The sequence below is a fragment of the Podarcis raffonei genome, chromosome 15 (assembly GCF_027172205.1).
Source record: "Podarcis raffonei isolate rPodRaf1 chromosome 15, rPodRaf1.pri, whole genome shotgun sequence".
Classification (NCBI taxonomy): Eukaryota; Metazoa; Chordata; class Lepidosauria; order Squamata; family Lacertidae; genus Podarcis; species Podarcis raffonei.
The window spans coordinates 4682555-4701759 of NC_070616.1; the positions used below are offsets into that span (position 1 = coordinate 4682555).

At 45.3% G+C, this 19205-nt stretch overlaps 1 protein-coding gene and 1 non-coding gene across 6 annotated transcripts in view; one reads left to right on the top strand and one right to left on the bottom strand.

Annotated features, from left to right (window-relative positions):
• Positions 1–10: 10 nt before the first annotated feature.
• LOC128402714 (uncharacterized) overlaps positions 11–19205 on the top strand; it is a 65774-nt gene continuing 46579 nt past the window's right edge. For 2 of the 5 annotated variants that reach the window (XM_053367047.1, XM_053367050.1), the window contains exons 1-10: positions 20–134; positions 1464–1692; positions 2493–2639; positions 5104–5218; positions 8403–8515; positions 10828–11002; positions 13509–13737; positions 15276–15399; positions 16810–16978; positions 17967–18145. In XM_053367047.1, the coding sequence (XP_053223022.1) occupies positions 76–134; positions 1464–1692; positions 2493–2639; positions 5104–5218; positions 8403–8515; positions 10828–11002; positions 13509–13737; positions 15276–15399; positions 16810–16978; positions 17967–18145 (1539 nt within the window). In that variant the 5' untranslated portion in view covers positions 20–75. Of the gene's footprint in view, positions 227–1463; positions 1693–2492; positions 2640–5103; positions 5219–8402; positions 8516–10827; positions 11003–13508; positions 13738–15275; positions 15400–16809; positions 16979–17966; positions 18146–19205 lie in introns of those variants that run through there. The other 3 variants (XM_053367049.1, XM_053367048.1, XM_053367051.1) reach the window with 3 other exon arrangements.
• TRNAT-UGU (transfer RNA threonine (anticodon UGU)) lies at positions 5575–5643 on the bottom strand. The gene has a single exon. It is a non-coding gene; the product is annotated as a tRNA-Thr (tRNA).

Consider the following 19205-nt stretch of genomic DNA (forward strand, 5'->3'; position numbering starts at 1 on the left):
TACCGGCCCGGGGAGGAAGAGGAGTGGCCAGAGGAGGAGGGCGGAGGAGAGCTAGGCCCGGAGAGCCCGGTCGCCATGGCAACGGGGGAGCCGGGCCTGCGAGGCGGAGGAGAAGCTGAGCGCGGCTTCCTTGAGTCCCCGTAGGGGAGCTATTCAATAATAAGGATAATAATAGCAATAAGAGTAATAATTCTATTTTGTTGTACGCAGCTAAGTTCCTCTCAGAGTAAGCCCACTGAAATCAGTAAACCTAAGTTCCATTGTCTTGAGTACGGCTAACATCATTATTCGCCCTTTATTGTTATTATAATGCCCATTATTTTGCTGATTTTATTCCTGTTGCACATTTCTATTATCACTTGTTGCCTTTCGTTGCTGTTATCGTAGCTGCTGATCTATTACTGTACTGTATTGTCATTGTCGGCTTCATTGTATTTTTTGTTGTATTACCACCGTCAACATTGTTATTGTTTTGTTTGTATTAATTATTGTTCTTACTGCCATTATTGATTTAGGGTTGCATCCGACTAAGTTTTAACTGAAGAGTAGACCCATTTAAATGAATAGGGACCAACTTTGTCATGTCTGCTTATTTCAGTGGGTCTGCTCTGAGCTTGACTGATGTTGGACACTAAACCTTGTTGATTATTCTACATCCCTGGCATACATTTAAAGTACTGTACTCTTTACTGATTCAACAGCCATGGAAAGTGCTGGGAAGTGTAGTTTGCTAAGGGTGCTGGGAATTGTAGCTCTGGTAGGTCAGCACCCTGAACAAACTACACTTCCCAACATTCTTTGTGGGATGATCAATGGCTGTTGGAAGTGCTATAAGAGTGCTTTCCATGTATGGCGTAGATGTGAAATTAGTTACAGTACAGTATTTGGGTATTGCAGTCAACATCCTGTAGAAAACAAGTCAGGTTTAATGCACATCTTGTCCGAAGCAATCTCTGGTGATGGTTCCTAGATTTGCTGTATGTGCCTCTGCTTATGCACATGGACCCTCTTAGTTGCATTGGTGTCCATCTTCATATACCAAGGGTCCACCCCCCACATTTTTGGAACCCAAAAGGCACATTTGGAAGACTAAGAAACTGGCCTAGGTGCCACCAAACACCCATTTAATGGAAAAAGAACTTCTGGTGTTCAGAACCCCCTTCCAAACAGGTATCTCCCCCAAATAACCCAGACCAAAGTAAAAAAAACACACAAAAAACAGGCAACACTACTAACAAAACAATATAGCCAAAATCTCAATTTAAAGTTTTTAAAAATTGGTACAGGTGCTATGAATGTGTCTGAGGCACCATGGTGTCTGTAGGTGCTACGTTGAAAGTCTTCAAATGCATCTTTACATCTGTGTGTTAACTTTTTTTTCACCTGGCAAAGTCCTTTTTTATCCAGTGCTTGGGATTGTGCTTGTAATAATTTGGACCTCAGCTCTTTTGTCTGTGTTGCAGCTTTCCCCCTCCAGTGTCATGTCATGAAGACCTTCTAATTGGAAAACTAGAAGTGATTGCATATCACTTGGGGGGGGGGGTGGAAATACTGCATGAAATGGAGAAAGAAACTGGAGAAATATCTGGACACCCAAGAACAAAATTTGACAACCATAACCAGATTTGCAGCATCTCTTGGTTCAGTGCCTGCCTACAGGAAACGCTATTGCCTGGAAAGCCATGGCATAAGGTACTAATCTTTGCTGTAAAGCTTGTACCCTCTTATTTTTCTTCCTTTCCTCCTCCTTTCCTTCTCCAACAACAGCAACACCACTTACCATTGATATGGCACCTAGGATGTTCCAAACTACGTTTCTTAGCCTTTATTTTAGGTCCAGTTTCAAATTTCTGCAGGAGCCTCATTATTATAATAATTGTTGTTATTATTGTTACATTTATATTCTAGCTTTCCTCCAAGAAGCTCAAGGAACATGGTTCTCCCCATCCTTATGAGGTTCATTAGGCTGTAAGAAAGTAACTGGCCCAAAGTCACCTAGTGAACTTCATGGGTGAGTGAGGATTTGAATGCTGGTCACCCAAGTCTTAGTCCAACACTCACCACAATATCACACACTGAAGCTCGCTGGGTCTTTACCTCTCAGCCGAACTTAATTTGCTAGGCCCAATCATCGTCTGTCAGCCAAACTAACCTCGCAGGATTGTTGTGACAACTGCATGGACTATCCTTAGCTTCAGAGTTTGTTAATTAGTGACATTTTTTCCTCTTGCCTTTCCTTTCAAGGAATTTATGCTCATAACAGCCCCTAGTGGAGGGGGAGACTAGCCCAAGGTCATTCAATCAGCTTTACCACTAAATGAGGGTTGGGATGGGAGCAGGGAGAGAGATGGCCCTTGTTTGACACTTGAACCACTAAACCGCATTGGAGCTCAATGGAATGGAAATAATAAATTGGATTGCAAGTAATTCCTAATAACTATTGTGTGTGTGTAGTGTCAGTGCACATGCAAAATAACTGATGATTCTTCTAGGTTTTAGAGAGATTGGAAACTGCCTTCGCCGATGAAATAAAGGACAAGATAAGAGACCCAAAGCAAAGAAAACTGGTTTTCAATCTCCTTGGTCAGAGCTTTGTCAAAAGATATTTCAGTGACTGCCCTGTTCAGCCTGATTCACTCGTAAGTGTGTTATAAAAACTAAAGGCTAATAAGGTCACATTAAAATAATGACTTGTTGGTATAGATTCTAGTCGTGGCTAGTGTGCTGGGGCAGAACTGCAGAGCTGCCCTCCTGATATCAGTGTTGCCACAGCATACCAATTGCTGGCCAATGCAAGGCAGTGACAAGGTCAGGATTGTGCAGTCACACCAGCAAAGCTACTGTGGACATCTGCCCAGCCACAACTTCACTGCTGCTTTACCAAACCCAGCCCCCTCCAGGTGAACTATAGTGGCACCAGGTTCAGAAGGGCAGCTCTGCATCTGTGCCCCACCACACCAAGAGCCAGAATGAGAGGCTCCAGGCCTCCAGAGCCTATCCAGGGTTCGCTTTCCTTGGAATGAAAGTCCCTGGAATCTCTGGTGTCTTGAGGACATTTGGTTATACAGTGGTACCTCGGGTTACATACGCTTCAGGTTACATACACTTCAGGTTACAGACTCTGCTAACCCAGAAATAGTACCTCGAGTTAAGAACTTTGCTTCAGGATGAGAACAGAAATCGTGCAGGAGGCCCCATTAGCTAAAGTGGTGCTTCAGGTTAAGAACAGTTTCAGGTTAAGAACAGACCTCCAGAACGAATTAAGTACTTAACCCGAGGTACCACTGTATTTACACATATAAGTAACTGATGATGAAAGGGCTCACAGCATTTACATTCCAACATAGTTTGCTTCCCCATTACTGTAGGTTTTTGAGGAGGGTTCCCCAACAAATGGGACACGGGTGGCGCTGTGGGTTAAACCATAGAGCCTAGGACTTGCCGATCAGAAGGTCGGCGGTTCAAATCCCCGCAACAGGGTGAGCTCCTGTTGCTCAGTCCCTGCTCCTGCCAACCTAGCAGTTCAAAAGCACATCAAAGTACAAGTAGATAAATAGGTACCGCTCCAGCGGGAAGGTAAACGGCTTTTCCGTGGGCTGCTCTGGTTCGCCAGAAGTGGCTTGGTCATGCTGGCCACATGACCCGGAAGCTGTATGCCGGCTCCCTCGGCCAGTAAAGCGAGATGAGCACCGCAACCCCAAAGTTGGCCACGACTGGACGTAAATGGTCAGGGGTCCCTTTACCTTACCCCAACGCATCTGTACTTGGTCAACTCCTTAGACATGTAAATAGGGTGCTTAACAAGCCCAGCTACGGCCATTGAGTTCTGACAGTAAGATCTGTTCTACAGTGGAACTGTCTCCCTTGGGAGGTTGTGGACTCTCCTTTCTTGTAGGTTTTTAAGCAGAGGTTGGATGGCCCATCCTTCAATTCCTGCATTGCAGGGGCTTGGGCCTTTCCAACTCTAGATTCTAGGTTTGGCCACTTCTACAATCCCTTCTACTACCAACTCCCATCTTACAAATACAAAACCACACAGTTGGAGGGGACCCAGAAACATCCAGCCCAACCCATCAATCCAATAACATTACATTTGTTGCCTCTGGCCACACCCGCCACTGGCATGTGACCCTTGCAATTTTGTCCAGAAGGGAATGCAGTCCTTGGGCTGAAAAAAGTTCCCCAACCCTGGTTTAATGGAACACATGAAACTGCTTTATACCAGGACAGACACCATTAGTCTGTCTGGCAGCTTCCTTCTAAGACAGGCATAGGCAAACACTGCCCTCCAGATGTTTTGAAACTACAATTTCCATCATCCCTGACCACTGGTCCTGTTAGCTAGGGATATTAATAATAATAATTTATTATCTATACCCCACCCATCTGGCTGGGTTTTCCCAGCCACTCTGGGTGGCTTCCAACAAAATATTAAAATGCAATAGTCTATTAAACATTAAAAGCTTCCTTAAACAGGGCTGCCTTCAGATGTCTTCTAGAAGTCTCATGGGATCATGGGAGTTGTAGGTCAAAAACATCTGGAGGGCCAGGTTTGCCTATGCCTGTTCTAAGATCTGAAATGGAGTTCTTCCCCATCACATGCCAATTTCTCCTTTTAACCGGAGGTGCTGGTGACTGAATTTCTGCGTGTAAAGCAGGGGCTACACTACTGAGCTGTGTCCCCTCCCTTGGTGACCAAATGGCTAAATTGAGCCCAAATCTATTTAACTAGAAAGAGCTGGCATTTTACTGTTGAGAAAACTTGGGTATTTACTGCATCTATGCTGAAAAAACTCAGTTTTCTTTTCTGGGAAACACCTCTTGTTAATTAAGCTAATTATTCCTTTGGTTCCACTCTATAGAGGGGAGCATAGCTCAGTGACAGAACATCAGCTTTGCATGCAGGATGTCCTGGCTTCAATCTCTGACAACTCCAAGTAGGGATGGGGAGAGCTGTCTCTGAACCCTTGGAGAGCTGCTGCCAAATGTTGACAGTTCTGAGCTAGGTGGATCCAGTGGCCTGACTTGGTTTTAAGGCAGTTTCCTTTGTTCCTGTGAGTTACAACAGAAAGCTAATTGTTAAAAACGACTTTCTCCACTTAGTCTTCCACAGCCATAAGTGAGATCAACAACACAAAGCTGGAAGAAGCTACAAGAGTCTGGCTACAGAATCAGTGTTTGAAAGCGGCAGAAAGTATTCACTGTCATTTTCATTCAGGTGAGTCAAGATGTTCTTTCAGAGCCTGCACACAAACTAAGGCAATAGAAACAATCACCAAGAGAATGGATAAAACTCAGTCTTTTCCAAGCCCACTTAAGGTTCGCATTTCAAAATATAAAGCAAAACCATGTTATCTACTGTTTGGTTCTAGGCAGAAACCTACCTTTACTTTATTGGCATTCTTTCTTTTCTACAGGCTCTGGCCTTCCATGAACCTCATGACTTTATAAGAAATGTTTAAAAGTTGGCTTAACAATCATTGTGACCCTTGGTCCCACCTAGCTCAGTATTGTCTGCATTGACTGACAGCAGCTATCCAAGGCTTGAGGACAGGAGTTTCTCCCAGCCCTAACTGCAGATGCTGAGGATTAAACCCAGGGCCTTCTGTGTACAAGACAGATGCTCTACCACTGAGCTACTCCCCTCTCCCCAGAAAGAGCATAGGAACCTAGGGAGCTATCTTACACAGAGCCAGACCATTGATTCACATGGCTCTCCTGGGTTTCAGACAGGGAGTCCTTTACCTTGCCCATTTTGCAGTTGATAAGACATGGCACTTGTGAGAACCAACTAAACCGTTATCTTGTTTGTTTCCTGAATCCTGAGTTTAGTGTCAAAGGACAATTCGGTTTTCTTTGCAGAACCCCTACAGGAGGTGATAGTTTAAGCTTGCTGAAAGCGTCGTATTATTGTGCTCATCTTTACATCAAGGCGGGGTTAAAATAGTTAATTGTGGGGGTACACTTCATATCAAGTAAGGCCAACTTTACTGATGCCGTGATCTACAGAAATAAACCATAGAAATAGTCCAGATTGGCAAACACTACCACAGTGGGGCTTCATCCATATTCAGTGTCACTTAGCAGAGACCGTGGCCTTGATTTTCCCACCCCTATACACAGCACACCAGGGCTGCATGCCTCCTGGCCAGAGAATTGTCAGTCATCCTGATCAGCTGTTTGGTGGGAGAGAAGTGAAGAGGGAATTAAATCTAGCTCATTGCTCCCCTTCTGAAACAGCTGATTAGCATGATTGCCTATTATGTGGCGTGGGCTTTTCATGCAGTTCCTAATCCAGCTAGGTGTTTGTGAGTGGAATCTTGATTTAGAGTACCATCCTATCCATGTCTATTCCAAACTTAGTCCCCCCCATTGAGCTCAATGTGGCATACTCCCAAATAACTAGGTGTGTAGGACTCAGCATGGCTGGGATGGTGCTGTGAGCGTCTGTATGCTTCCTGCCTGGATTATGGCAACTCTGTGTGTGTGTGTGTGTGTGTGTGTGTGTGTGTGTGTGTGTACACACATATTATTTCCCACTCTATACCTAGGGCTCAGGATGAGTTATAAATGCACCTTACTCAGAGAGCCATCAAGCCAATATCCTTTATGAGGAGTGATTTTGAACCCAGTCTGTTATGACTGCTGTCTTCCCGCAAATTCTTTTCCCTCGTGGCGATGTTATTGTGTGGTTTAATTTTTAAAAATGAGTCAATGAAAGGGGGCCGGGGGGGGCCGGGAAATGGACAGGGAAACCTATTTGACTTGCAATATCCTTGCTGCGTGAGCTTTGAAGTAATTACAATTTGTACTGGAAGAAGTCCCGCTGCTTCCAAATTGACTTTGCATTGTGGGAAACCTGAAAAATATTGCGCCGTCTAGTTCTGCCAGAGAGCAAAAAAAATAGAATAAAAAAATTAGATGATTGCACAGCCCGCCGTCTTTTTTATTATTATTTTTTCAGCGTATCGCCTCAGATTAGTTTGCATATGAAAAAGACATCTGTTTCCTTTCATGTTAATAATATCGCTGTTTTCAAAGGAGGTGGGGGGATGCTTTTAAAAAAGTCGAAAGATCAGTTCTGTATTCTTGACACACTGAAAACTTCCCATTTGCTTTACTGAGAGTTCCAAAAAGGAGCCTTGGAAGGATTTAAAAGGCAGGGTGGGTCAATACCAATATTGTAAATGCCTTCCCCCCCCTCCTTGAGCAATTGGAAGCTAGGGGGTCAGTGTCTTTTGAAAGAGAGAGAACAGGAGGCTTGTGACGTGTGTTTCGTTATGGTTCTTGATTTACAGCAAGACTGGGAAACCCTTTTTCAGTCCAAGGTGAAAACTACGGGGGCCCAGTGGGAACATTCCATCAGTGGGTGGAGCCCAAAAGTGGGCAGGGCCAGACCCCAAAGTAAGTGTGGCCCAACAAGCCATTGGGCTCCATGCTTTCCATTCCACCAGCCAACCAAATCTGAGGGAGAGGGTATCACATAGTCAGGATGCTGGAATGAAGAATACCCTCTCCTGAGTAGCTGCAATTACACACACTTAACGCACAAACACAATGACACAAAACACTTAACATCCCCTTAACACGCACATACTTGACACAGTCCCATATGTGCAATCATTTGCAAATGCCATGAATTGCAACAGGATGAGGAACGGAGAGTGAGTGGACATGCAGGTGGTGCAAGCGAAATCAGCATCAAGTCAGCTAAAAAGCAAGCCATTTGCTCTTGGAGCAGGCTCCTTGATGGCTTCTCATTCTTGGCCACCTGCCGAAATCAAGCAGTTCTGCTTTATTCGCTTGCCTGCATTCAGATCAGCCAGCCTGTTCCTGTCAAATTGTGCCCAAGCAGCTGAGGTGTGTCACTGTCCCAGATATCCGCAGCTAGTAGCCACCAGCCATGAAAGGCAAGTGCTCCCACTTCTTTCTAGAGCAGGGGGTAGGGAATCTGTGGTTGTCTAGATGTTTGGGTGCTCCAGTTCCCATCAGCCCCTGACAGCATGAGCCAATGGTCAGGGGTGATGGGAGCTGGAATCTAGAGGGCCGCAGGTTGCCAGTGTGGTGTAGTGGTTAAGAGCGGTAGTCTCGTAATCTGGGAAACCGGGTTCGCGTCTCCGCTCCTCCACATGCAGCTGCTGGGTGACCTTGGGCTCGTCACACTTCTTTGAAGTCTCTCAGCCCCACTCACCTCACAGAGTGTCTGTTGTGGGGGAGGAAGGGAAAGGAGAATGTTAGCCGCTTTGAGACTCCTTAAAGGGAGTGAAAGGCGGGATATCAAATCCAAACTCTTCTTCTTCTTCTTCTTCTGCAACAAGCAGGTAAGCTGGATGGAAGGTGGTTATCACAGTCACATCCCCTGGTTCATAAATGATCAGAGATTTTAACTTTCTGCGGAGCAGGTGCTGAGGCAGCCAGTCTGGCTCCTGAGATGGTTCATTTTCTTGACGACGTCTACAGTGTTGTAATAGCAGAGATGGAGTTGCTGTTGGCCACCTGTGGAGCCCGCCACAAGGTAATAAATGCATTTTCCCTGTTCTGCTGATGATACTGCTTTTAAAACGTATTAAGCATTTCTAAAATCCCAAATTTGGGATATGTGTGAAAGGAGGGGCTTATCTCTCACAAGAGAATTGCAATGTTCCCCACCACCCAGGGCTGTTTATCAGTGAGGGCTGGGCTACCCTGGGTCAGTGCCGGGGGGGGAGTTCCCCCCCATTTCCCTGTGGTCTTCAATTGCTGCATTCCTCCACTTCTGTGGAAGTAAGTAAGCCCCAATGGAACCTAAACAGAGATAGATATATCTGACTGATTCCTCTTCTCTCAGCTTCTCATTTCTCCAAGCTTCTGTTCATTATTATTATTATAAGACCTTGCGAAAAATCATTTGTAATGTAGCACAAATTTCTCCTGTATGAAATGTTGCCCAGCACACACATTTTTCTTGGCAAGCAACTTCCCTTGATGTAACACATTTTATTCATTACTTTCACTAATATATGCATTTTTATTCTTTCCCCTCATGTAGCCATTTTTTTTGGTACACGTTGGTTGGAGAATTGAATCACAAAATTCATGAAAATGTGAATTTTGAAAGATAGCTCTCTTTTGGTCCTCATATTGTTTTGGAGAGTGAGAATTATTTTTGATTGATTGAATTTACATCCCGCCCTTCCTCTCCAAGGAGGAACAAATATAGAAATAAAAAACAATACGCAGAAACATTCTAAAGCAGGTTAAGACGTTCCAAAAACAATTACAGTTGAAAGCATTATTCCATCCAGTGATCTTGAGGTGGCTGGGAACAATATTCTCCAGCCACCAAATGCCTGGATAAACAGGAATGCTTTCAAACTCCTTCTGATAGTTAATAGAGATGGAGACAGGTGTATCTCATTAAGGAAGGCATTCCACAACCAATGAACCACCACTGAAAAGGCCCTGCCATGTGTCAGCATCAACTGGGCAGCCTCTGATGGCGGCAGCACCAACTAGGCCTCACCTGCCAATCATACTGTCCAAAACGTTTGGTATTGGGGAAGGCACTCTTTTCGGTACTTGGGTCTCAAGCCATTTAGGGTGGATGGCGCTGTGGGTTAAACCACAGAGCCTAGGACTTGCTGATCAGAAGGTCAGCAGTTCGAATCCCCGCGACGGGGTGAGCTCCCGTTGCTCGGTCCCTGCTTCTGCCAACCTAGCAGTTCAAAAGCACACCAGTGCAAGTAGATAAATAGGTACCTCTCCAGCGGGAAGGTAAATGGCATTTTCGTGCGCTGCTCTGGTTCGCCAGAAACTTAGTCCTGCTGGCCACATGAGCCGGAAGCTGTGCGCCAGCTCCCTCGGCCAATAAAGCGAGATGAGCGCCGCAACCCCAGAGTCGGTCACGACTGGACCTAATGGTCAGGGGTCCCTTTACCTTTATGCTAGTACTAATTTCGCCCAGGAGCTCACTGGAGGCCAGGCCAGTGCTTTCAGGACCGGTGTCACATGGTCCCATGGGATTGCCCCATTTATCCCAAGGTAGGTTCTCATTAAAATCCTAACTGAGCTTATTCCCAATCCCAACCCCCAAAAAACCCCTAGCTCCCTTTACCTAGCTTTAAGTGTGTTTAATGATCCTATGAAAACAAAGAAATAATAGTAACCTTGGCCTGTTAATAAACATTCTTTCCATAATGGTGTAGTTCATTTTTATCCCAGTTTTCTAATAAAAGAATAAAGTGGCTTGTGATAAAAATAAATGATGATGAGCTATAAAGCAATAGATCATTAAAAGTAAAAGTAAAACATTAATACACAGAACAGATGAAAGAAGTTGGCTTGACTCATCACAATGACAGTGTGTGTCATCAGTGCTACTTGGTGGGGGGAAATTTGTTTTTTGGAAAATTTCCAATTTTTTGTGTGGAAAATATTCTGTTTTATAAGTTATTTAATAACAATGAATGGGTGTCAACTGCAAATACAGTGGTACCTCGGGTTACATACGCTTCAGGTTACATATACTTCAGGCTACAGACTCCGCTAACCCAGAAATAGTACCTCGGGTTAAGAACTTTGCTTCAGGATGAGAACAGAAATTGTGCTCCAGCGGCACAGCAGCAGTGGGAGGCCCCCTTAGCTAAAGTGGTGCTTCAGGTTAAGAACAGTTTCAGGTTAAGAACGGACCTCCGGAACGAATTAAGTACTTAACCCGAGGTACCACTGTAAATACTAGGCATGTTTGACAGTTTTTAAAAAGTGTGCTTTAACTGTTTGGCATGGCTGCAGCCTTAGTTAGTATCCTTACCAAACTACAATGATTGACAGCAAATTCTATCTTCATAGGCACATCTTGAAGGAAGTGCGCAAGGAGGTGAAGCTTTATGTAAACTGCCCCAGTCATCAAGGGACTCGGGAGAAACTTCCGTGGTTCTGCAGAGGCCCAAATCCATTGAGAGTAAAGACATTTGTCTAGTCTTATCCGAAAGACCAGCTTCTCAAGTCAATGGAAACGGAGAAGGTACCAGCTTTGCATTCGAAATTCTAAAAGTGAGGCTTAAACCTGTGTATGGAAAATTTGTTCAGCCCAACATGCTTCATTCAAAATCTCTGGAAGCTGCCTTGTATCAAGTCATATCAACATCAGTCCATCTAGCTGACAAGCAATAACACTTCAATATTTCCATCTCCTCCCAGGAGATGCCAGGGATTGAATTTGGGACATTTCACGTAATATAAAGAATAGTCACATCCATACCATACATTTAAAGCACACTGCTCCCCCCCCCATTTAATCCTGGGAACTTTGGTTTCTTAAGGGTAACTGCGAATTGTAGTTTATGCCTCACACAGCTACATTTCCCAGAATTCTTTGGGAAAAGCCAGAGCCTTAAATCCAATTCAGACGTATGGTGTAGATGGGACCATAATGTGAAAACAAGGGCCAGATCAGGTGAGATGATGGAGATCTGCGATTTGATCTCCTTTTTAAAAAAATGTAGGTGGGGAACAGCCACCACCAATGACCTGGGCTATATAGCAGGGGGAAAGATTTGGTTTGGGACCACAGCATTGGGGAGTTAACCCTTTCTCCACTGGTGCTATTTTCCTGATGAAAATTCCCCCTCCAGCTCCTTGGTCCTCATCCAAATTGGGGGCGAGGGGAGGTCACTAGTGCTTTCCCCACAAAATGTAGAGGAATGGGAGAGCCGGGCGTTAAGGGTCCCTATCATTTTTAGTAGTTTGGTCATTGTACTCATGTTACATGTGTTAACTTCAAAACCATTATGTGTACACACCTAAAAACTCTGAATGAGCGAGTCATCTCCAAATTGGATATCATTGATTAATTCACACTACATCTGCTCTGTGTGTGTGTGTGTGTGTGTTTGTTTGTCTTCCCTTCCACTGAAAGAAAGAAGCCAGATCCACTTTGAAAGGTTTGTTTCCCCCCTATACAGAAACATAAGAAACATAAAAAGCTCTCCACTTCAAAGGCACCCACAAGTGTTTGCTTTCACAGCACTAAGAGCTAATAGAGGTTATTCCCCTCCTCCCTTCAGCTGATACAGAGTGTCTTCATCTTTTATCCATTCATACTAAAAGCAATTCGGTACACTGGTGCACCCACCCAAGCGCGCTGTGAGCGAGGCTTAATTTACCGTGGCGTATGTGTCACTTTCCAAAACAATCCCACTCTGCCAGCTTGTTTTCAGCATAGTCCCATGAGCCTTTTTAGCTCCACAGCGCTGGAGTATTTTAAATATTTTGAATCGGAAGCCGGATAGTTCAGTTGTGAAGTATGCACAGGTTGTGTTAAAAACTGGGAGAAAGGGTGGCTGGGTTGGTGGGAGAACAGGTAACAAATAAGCACCTAAGAAAACAGAAAGCTCTCCAAAGTCTCTTGCATTGGAAAAATAATTTCAACATCCTAATGGAGTGCCTGCAATTCAGAGAGCCACTTCTGATGTGCTGGCAGCCAGTGGGCATTTTGACTTTCTTCTTCCTCTCTTGACGCTCCTTCTCTCCAACATGTTCCAAACCACTTTTGATACTTCGTGCACTTTCAGAAGTGGTTTGCTGTGTGGTATCATGCGGCTGCTCTGGCTCGGTTCTTTAGTTCCTGGCTGACACACAGATATATGGGTATACAGCTATCAGAGCAGAACATAAGCAGAGCCTGGCTGCTGGATCAAGCCAAGGGTATTCGCCCTACTTGTGATTCCCAGCAACTGGTTCCCAGAAGCAAACAGCCCCCAACAGTGGAGGCAGAACATAGAGTCATGTGGCACATTAAAGAACAGAGTCATGTGACACACTAAAGGCGGACGCATTTTTAGAATCCTGGACTCGCGACAAAATTTAGTCCATCATTTGTATGTGCGATCTTGGTGGATCCAAATAAATAAGGCTCATGGGTCCTTATTGGCATGCATTGATTTCCAGACATGTTTAAACTGTAGGTCCAAAATCAACGCCTGTTGTTGTTCAGTTTATCTCTTTGGTTTTGTGTTTATTATTTATTTACAGCATTTGTAACCCTGCTCTTCAGACAAAAGCAATCTCAGAGCGACTTACATACCAGCCAAACAAGACAGTCCCTACAGTCAATAGAGAGATAGATACACAAGGGAGAAGGGACAGGGAGAGGGGAGTGGAAAACCAGAACCAAAATTCAGGCAGCAGTTTGTAAACTGTTTGTTCCTATAATGACCAGCTGGCCCAGATTAGGGGCAGGAGGTGTCTGACGGAGCTGGGCTTCCAGCAGACCTGATGGAATGTGTCCTATGGCTTCCCATCTCTCCCACGGGGGCAGCCTGATGGAATAGCTGCCCCTGGGTGACAGCTGAGGAGAGGAGGCCTGGTGCGGCTGGCCTACCACAGTAGAGCCAATCTCAGCCTCCCCGCTCCCCGACTCGCTGGAGTGGCTGCTCCCAAATGATGAGCTGGGGTGGAAGGTAGTAATAACTTCCCTTTCCTTGACTGCTTAGGAGTCACTTTTTCAAAATTACGTCTGTTCTTTTCAGACTTGCAGTTGCATATCAGACCTGAACTACACCCCCCTGTTCTTAGCTGCCCAGAGAGCGATTTATTAGGCGATTTGCTCTGTGCCATAATCTCTCGAGGTTCCGAGAACATGTCAGCGGCGTGTGAAAGTCTTAGTGGGAAACTGCTTCCTAGGACACTCCGGCAGTTCATTTGGATTGATAAACTTCTGAGAGCCAGCTCTGGAAGCCCGCAAACCAAAGAACTCATGTAAGTATCTCCGGGAGTGCAGCTGAGGAGGGGGAAGACAAGTTCCTGACTGCTCCCCTCCCTATGTTGATGAAGCAGGGGCTGTAATTCAGCAGCGGAGCACGTGCTTAGCGTGTAGAAGGCCCCGGACCCAATCCTCACCAAAGGAGCCTGCGTATTACGCTAGGAAAGACATCTGTGTCCTGGAATAGCTCCTGGCTGCAAACCCAGGGGCTGTGAGGAGAACCATCCATGGCGGTGACCAAACCTGTGAGACAAGGCTTGTCACAGCAGTAGAGTCGGCCATTGCTGGTGCTGTGAAGGCATAGATGTCTTCTGGTCTGATATGAGATCCCATGGGAGGAAAGCAGGAAGTCTGGTTGAAATCTGCAGGACCATGGACAGCTCTGATTGACCAGCTTGCTCCAACAGAAACAGGCAGCAGGCTTAGGCCTTTTGTGCCTCTACCTCCCCAGACTGCCTCCTCCAGTCTCCACACCCTGAGAGAGTGTCAGTCTTAAAGAGCCAACCCTCTAGCCTGAAGGTGGGCACCCCTTCTTTCCACAGCCTTCCTCCTGGTGCTCCGCTGCCCCTGTCAGACTGGTGATGTGCAAGGGGAGTCACCTAGTTCTTTATGTTCAGGGTAAGGTGTCCATGAGGGCCCAGACTCTGGCCCTATAAGCCCTAGTGGTCAGGGAGTTTCCTCTGGGAGTTGGAAGAATCGTAGAGTTGGAAGGGACCTCGAGGGTCATTTACTCTAACCCCCTGCAATGCAGGAATCTCAACTAAAGTTTCTGTCAGGTATGCGTGCAGAAGCCAGGCCCTGTGACCAATAGGACTTTGCAGGACTGGGGCCTTCCTAAGTTTGTTCTGAAGAGGCAAGGTGAGGCCAATTGGTAACTCACTGCACCTGGTGGCAAGAGCCGGGAAGGGATATAAGATCAGCATTTCCCTTGCTGCATTTGGCTTCTTGCTTCCTGATCCTTCAACCTTGGCTTCTTGACTCCCTGCTTCCTGATTCTTGGACCCTTGGCTTCTTGACTCCCTGCTTCTTGATCCTCGGACCCATGGCTTCTTGACTCCCTGCTTCTTGATCCTCGGACCCTTGACTCCTTGCTTCCTGACCCTCGGACCCTTGGCTTCTTGACTCCTGGCTCTCTGACCCTTGGACTCTTGGCTTCCTGACTCCTGGCTTCTGGACCCCATTCCTGCTCCCACCCCGCCATCTTGCCCCAGGTCCTGACGTCCCCTGCCGGGACTTTGATTGCCCGTGAACCGGACCGTGACAGTTTCCATGACAGATGGCCACCCAGCCTCTTCAACTTAAACGCCTCCAAGGAAGAAGCGCCCACAACCTCCTGAGGGAGTCCATTCCACTGTCAAACAGCTCTAACTGTCAGAAAGTTCTCCTTTTGGTAGGGTTGAATAATCTGTCTTGAAGATTTGGTCATTGCTTCTGTTTTCTGGCACTTTGAACTCCGCTTCTGGCTTCTCTCAATTTAAAAAAATTAGTCCTGAGACCTCTTTTTTAAAAACCAAAACTATAAAATCCATCCTAGGGCTACTGAGAGAGACGCCAGAGAGGACTTTGGGCAAACTGTAGCATGGCGGATGGCGGAACTGAATCTCCGAAGTGCCACACGGTCACCTCTTTCAGGTCTTATTGAAAATGCAGTTGTAGAGGTGAGTTGAAGGACCCCGACAGTTGCAGGCAGGCACACCCTAATATTTCAAAAAACGTAGGATTGTGGTGAGGAGGAAGAGGATACGGAGCAGCAACCCGGTTCCCTCAACTTCCATGACTCAATGGGAAGCTGTGAGGCGGGGTGGAGAGGAAGCAGACAGAGAGAGATGCAGGCAGAATAAAAAGGCTGGAATGGACCTGCAGTTTCTGCCTACGCCTGTCTCTGGAAGTGTTTCCAACAGTGGCCTGACCTGGTGTTACTATTTGTATATAGAGCTCACAACATCTTGGGACCAGTTTACCTGCAAGATCACCGCACCCCATATGTGCCCATTTAACCACTTCAGTCTGCTGAACAGCACTGTTACAGGTGCCGTGATACTCATTCTGGATTTGTTAAGAAGTCAGTCTTTTAGTGTTGCAGGACACTCACTTTGGAACCCCCTGCCTATCAGGCAGGCATCTTCTCCGTTGTCCTTTTGATGCCTGCTTAAGGCATGTTTTGTTTAGGCAAAGCCTATCCAGACATGTAGAATGTTGGTATGTTTTTTTTTAAATCTGGTTGTCGTTTACTGTTGATTTTAAATATTATTTTTGGAAATGTTTCAAATACATACCTCGGGTTACATACGCTTCAGGTTATATACGTTCCAGGTTACAGACTCCGCTAACCCAGAAATAGTACCTCAAGTTAAGAACTTTGCTTCAGGGTGAGAACAGAAATTGTGCTCTGGCGGCACGGCAGCAGCAGGAGGCCCCATTAGCTAAAGTAGTGCTTCAGGTTAAGAAGAGTTTCAGGTTAAGAATGGACCTCCGGAATGAATTAAGTACTTAACCCGAGGTACCACCATAGCTGCTTTAAACTGTTTATATTGATAATTTTATTGTTCTTTTTGCTTTGATGCTTTTTTTTTTAACTGGCAAGTGGCATATAAATTTTGTAATGTAAGTAAATACCTTGACTTGCTGGGGATAAATAATTGATTTAAAAACATTGAAAAACCACTATATATATATATATATATATATGTATGTATGTATGTATATGTGTGTGTGTGTGTGTGTGTGTATATATGTTGTGTACAACCTGGGATAATTGAACCTTGCATCTTCTGCATATGAAATCTACGCTCTGCCGTGGAGTTGCTGTCATTATTATTAATATATTTACTTAAGGCAGCTTGCATATGAAGCGACAACTGCTAAAATCATAGTTATGGCCCCTTAGTTCCTGCTATGGGCTTATTTAGAAGGACTGTGTTACAACACCAAACATACTTTCAGCTGTTAAAACTGAGAAGTTTTGTCCTATATTAACTTGAATATTTTCACTCCCATGCTGTTCTCACTGCTACATGCCCAAAATACAGCATTTCTCCCTCTGCCACCCACCTAATTTCTTCCAACAGAAATATAGAAGCGTTCCCTGCATGCGTCCTTTTGCTACAAACGAGCAGGTGATTTTGGAGACCAGCAAAAGCTTAAACGTCTTGTATGTTTTCAACGGCACCTATGACCCCTACCTCATCTACTGGCTTTTCCCTCTGCAAATGGCATTTAAGCAAACAGCACCAAGAGGTAAATCATTTACTGCCCAAAATGACTACAGGATTTCTGTTGTTCCTCTGTGTGTAGGTGCTATGCCTTCATCTGTTGGTAGGTCTCTTGGGTGATTTGAAGCGTTACATTATTAATTACATTTATATCCCACTCTTCCTCCCAAGGAAGTCCAGGGTGGCAAACAACAAGAGATAAAATGATAAACAAAAAAAATCTTAAATACAATTGTGATGCAGATGCTGACTTGGAAAGATCCCAAAAAGGCCTGTTGAAAGAGGAAGGTCTTCAGTAGGCACCAGAAGGACAACAGGGATGTTGCCCATCTGATATTCAAGGGGAGGGATTCAAGTAGATCAGGGAGGATCCCAAAAGTTTAGCAATGGCAACAACAACATGAATGTCCTCTAAAATTATACTTCTGAAATGAAGAAAGCCATGGCGTTGGAATCTGGGTGGCTGAGTATTTCTGGGGTAGGTCTTCATACGGAAGGATTGTGATCTCAGTTCAGTTTTGGTACTCAAAACTATTTCCTGGGTTTGGAAGTATTTAATTCTAATTGCATACTTTTAGCACCTAGGTTAGACTGACAAAGAATGGCTAGGTAATACAAGAATTACAGAAACCTGCTAGAGCAGGAATTGGGGAATATTTTTCCTGGTGGTGGTGGTGGGGTAGAGTTGGTGGTAGTTGGAACACAAGCCAAAAGTGGGAGCGCCTTTCCTTTTCTCCCTCTTTGTGCCAGCATTTTCTCTCTCTTTGTGCCACCCCTTTTTCATACTTTTTGACACACATTCTCTGTCTCTGTCTGTCTCTGCCAACCCCCTTTTCACATTCTCTTTTCTGACACTACTTTCCTCTCTATCTCTTTCTGCCACCCCTTTTTTCTGTCTGCAACAGCCTTTTCGCTCCCACTCAACTTGGTGATTGAAATGAGCTACTATGTAGGCAGGGGAAGTATCTCATAATATATAAAGGTTAACATGATTGCTTTGATTTTAATTGTAGCAGAACACCCCTATGAATTAGCCATGTACCTGCATTCTCTACACCAGAACCTATTCCCAACTTGGGGGGAACTCTTTGTAACAGCGGAGTCAGTGATGAGCCTTCTGGAGAGAGAAGATGCTGAATTCTTTTCTCACCTTCATCGCGCTTTCAGAAAGAATGTCACAGTTGACCCTAAGGTACCTATTTATTTATTTAAGATATTTATTTGCTGCCCTTGTTCAAAAGATTCCAGAGCAGTGTACAATAGCATGAATAAAATTAGATAAAAATACAGTTTTGAAGTAAGGGACGCGGGTGACGCTGTGGTCTAAACCACTGAGCCTCTTGGGCTTGCCGATGGCAAGGTCGGCAGTTTGAATCCCTGCGACCGGGTGAGCTCTTGTTGCTTGGTCTCTGCTCCTACCAACCTAGCAGTTTGAAAGCACATTAAAGTGCAAGTAGATAAATAGGTACCGCTCCCGTGGGAAGGTAAACGGCGTTTCCGTGCGCTGCTGTGGTTCGCCAGAAGCGGCTTAGCCATGTTGGCTACATGACCCGAAAGCTGTCTGTGGACAAACACTGGCTCAACACAGTTAAAAACAATGCTCAAGGCAGCTTACAACATGACAAGATTTACATAATTACAAAAGTCATAAACAATAAATAAACCACATCAAAAAAATACACAACCAAATGGAAAACAATTTCCCCATAAATAAAAATATAAGACTAAGATTACAGCATTAATATCACAGTTTAAAATGACATGGGACGCGGGTGGCGCTGTGGGTTAAACCACAGAGCCTAGGACTTGCTGATCAGAAGGTTGGCGGTTCGAATCCCCGTGACGGGATGAGCTCCCGTTGCTCGGTCCCTGCTCCTGCCAACCTAACAGTTCGAAAGCACGTCAAAGTGCAAGTAGATAAATAGGTACTGCTCCGGCGGGAAGGTAAACGGCGTTTCTGTGCGCTGCTCTGGTTTGCCAGAAGCGGCTTAGTCATGCTGGCCACATGACCCAGAAGCTGTACGCCGGCTCCCTCGGCCAATAAAGCGAGATGAGCACCGCAACCCCAGAGTCTGTCACGACTGGACCTAATGGTCAGGGGTCCCTTAAAATGACATAACAGCAATTTAAAACAACAACAAAAACACAACAAAAAACGAAGCCCTCTCTGCACAGGAGCAGCGGCAGCAGTTCTTTATGGAGCCCGCCAGGCCCTGCCCTAGGCCAGGTGGTGAGTGGCAGGACTGGGGCCC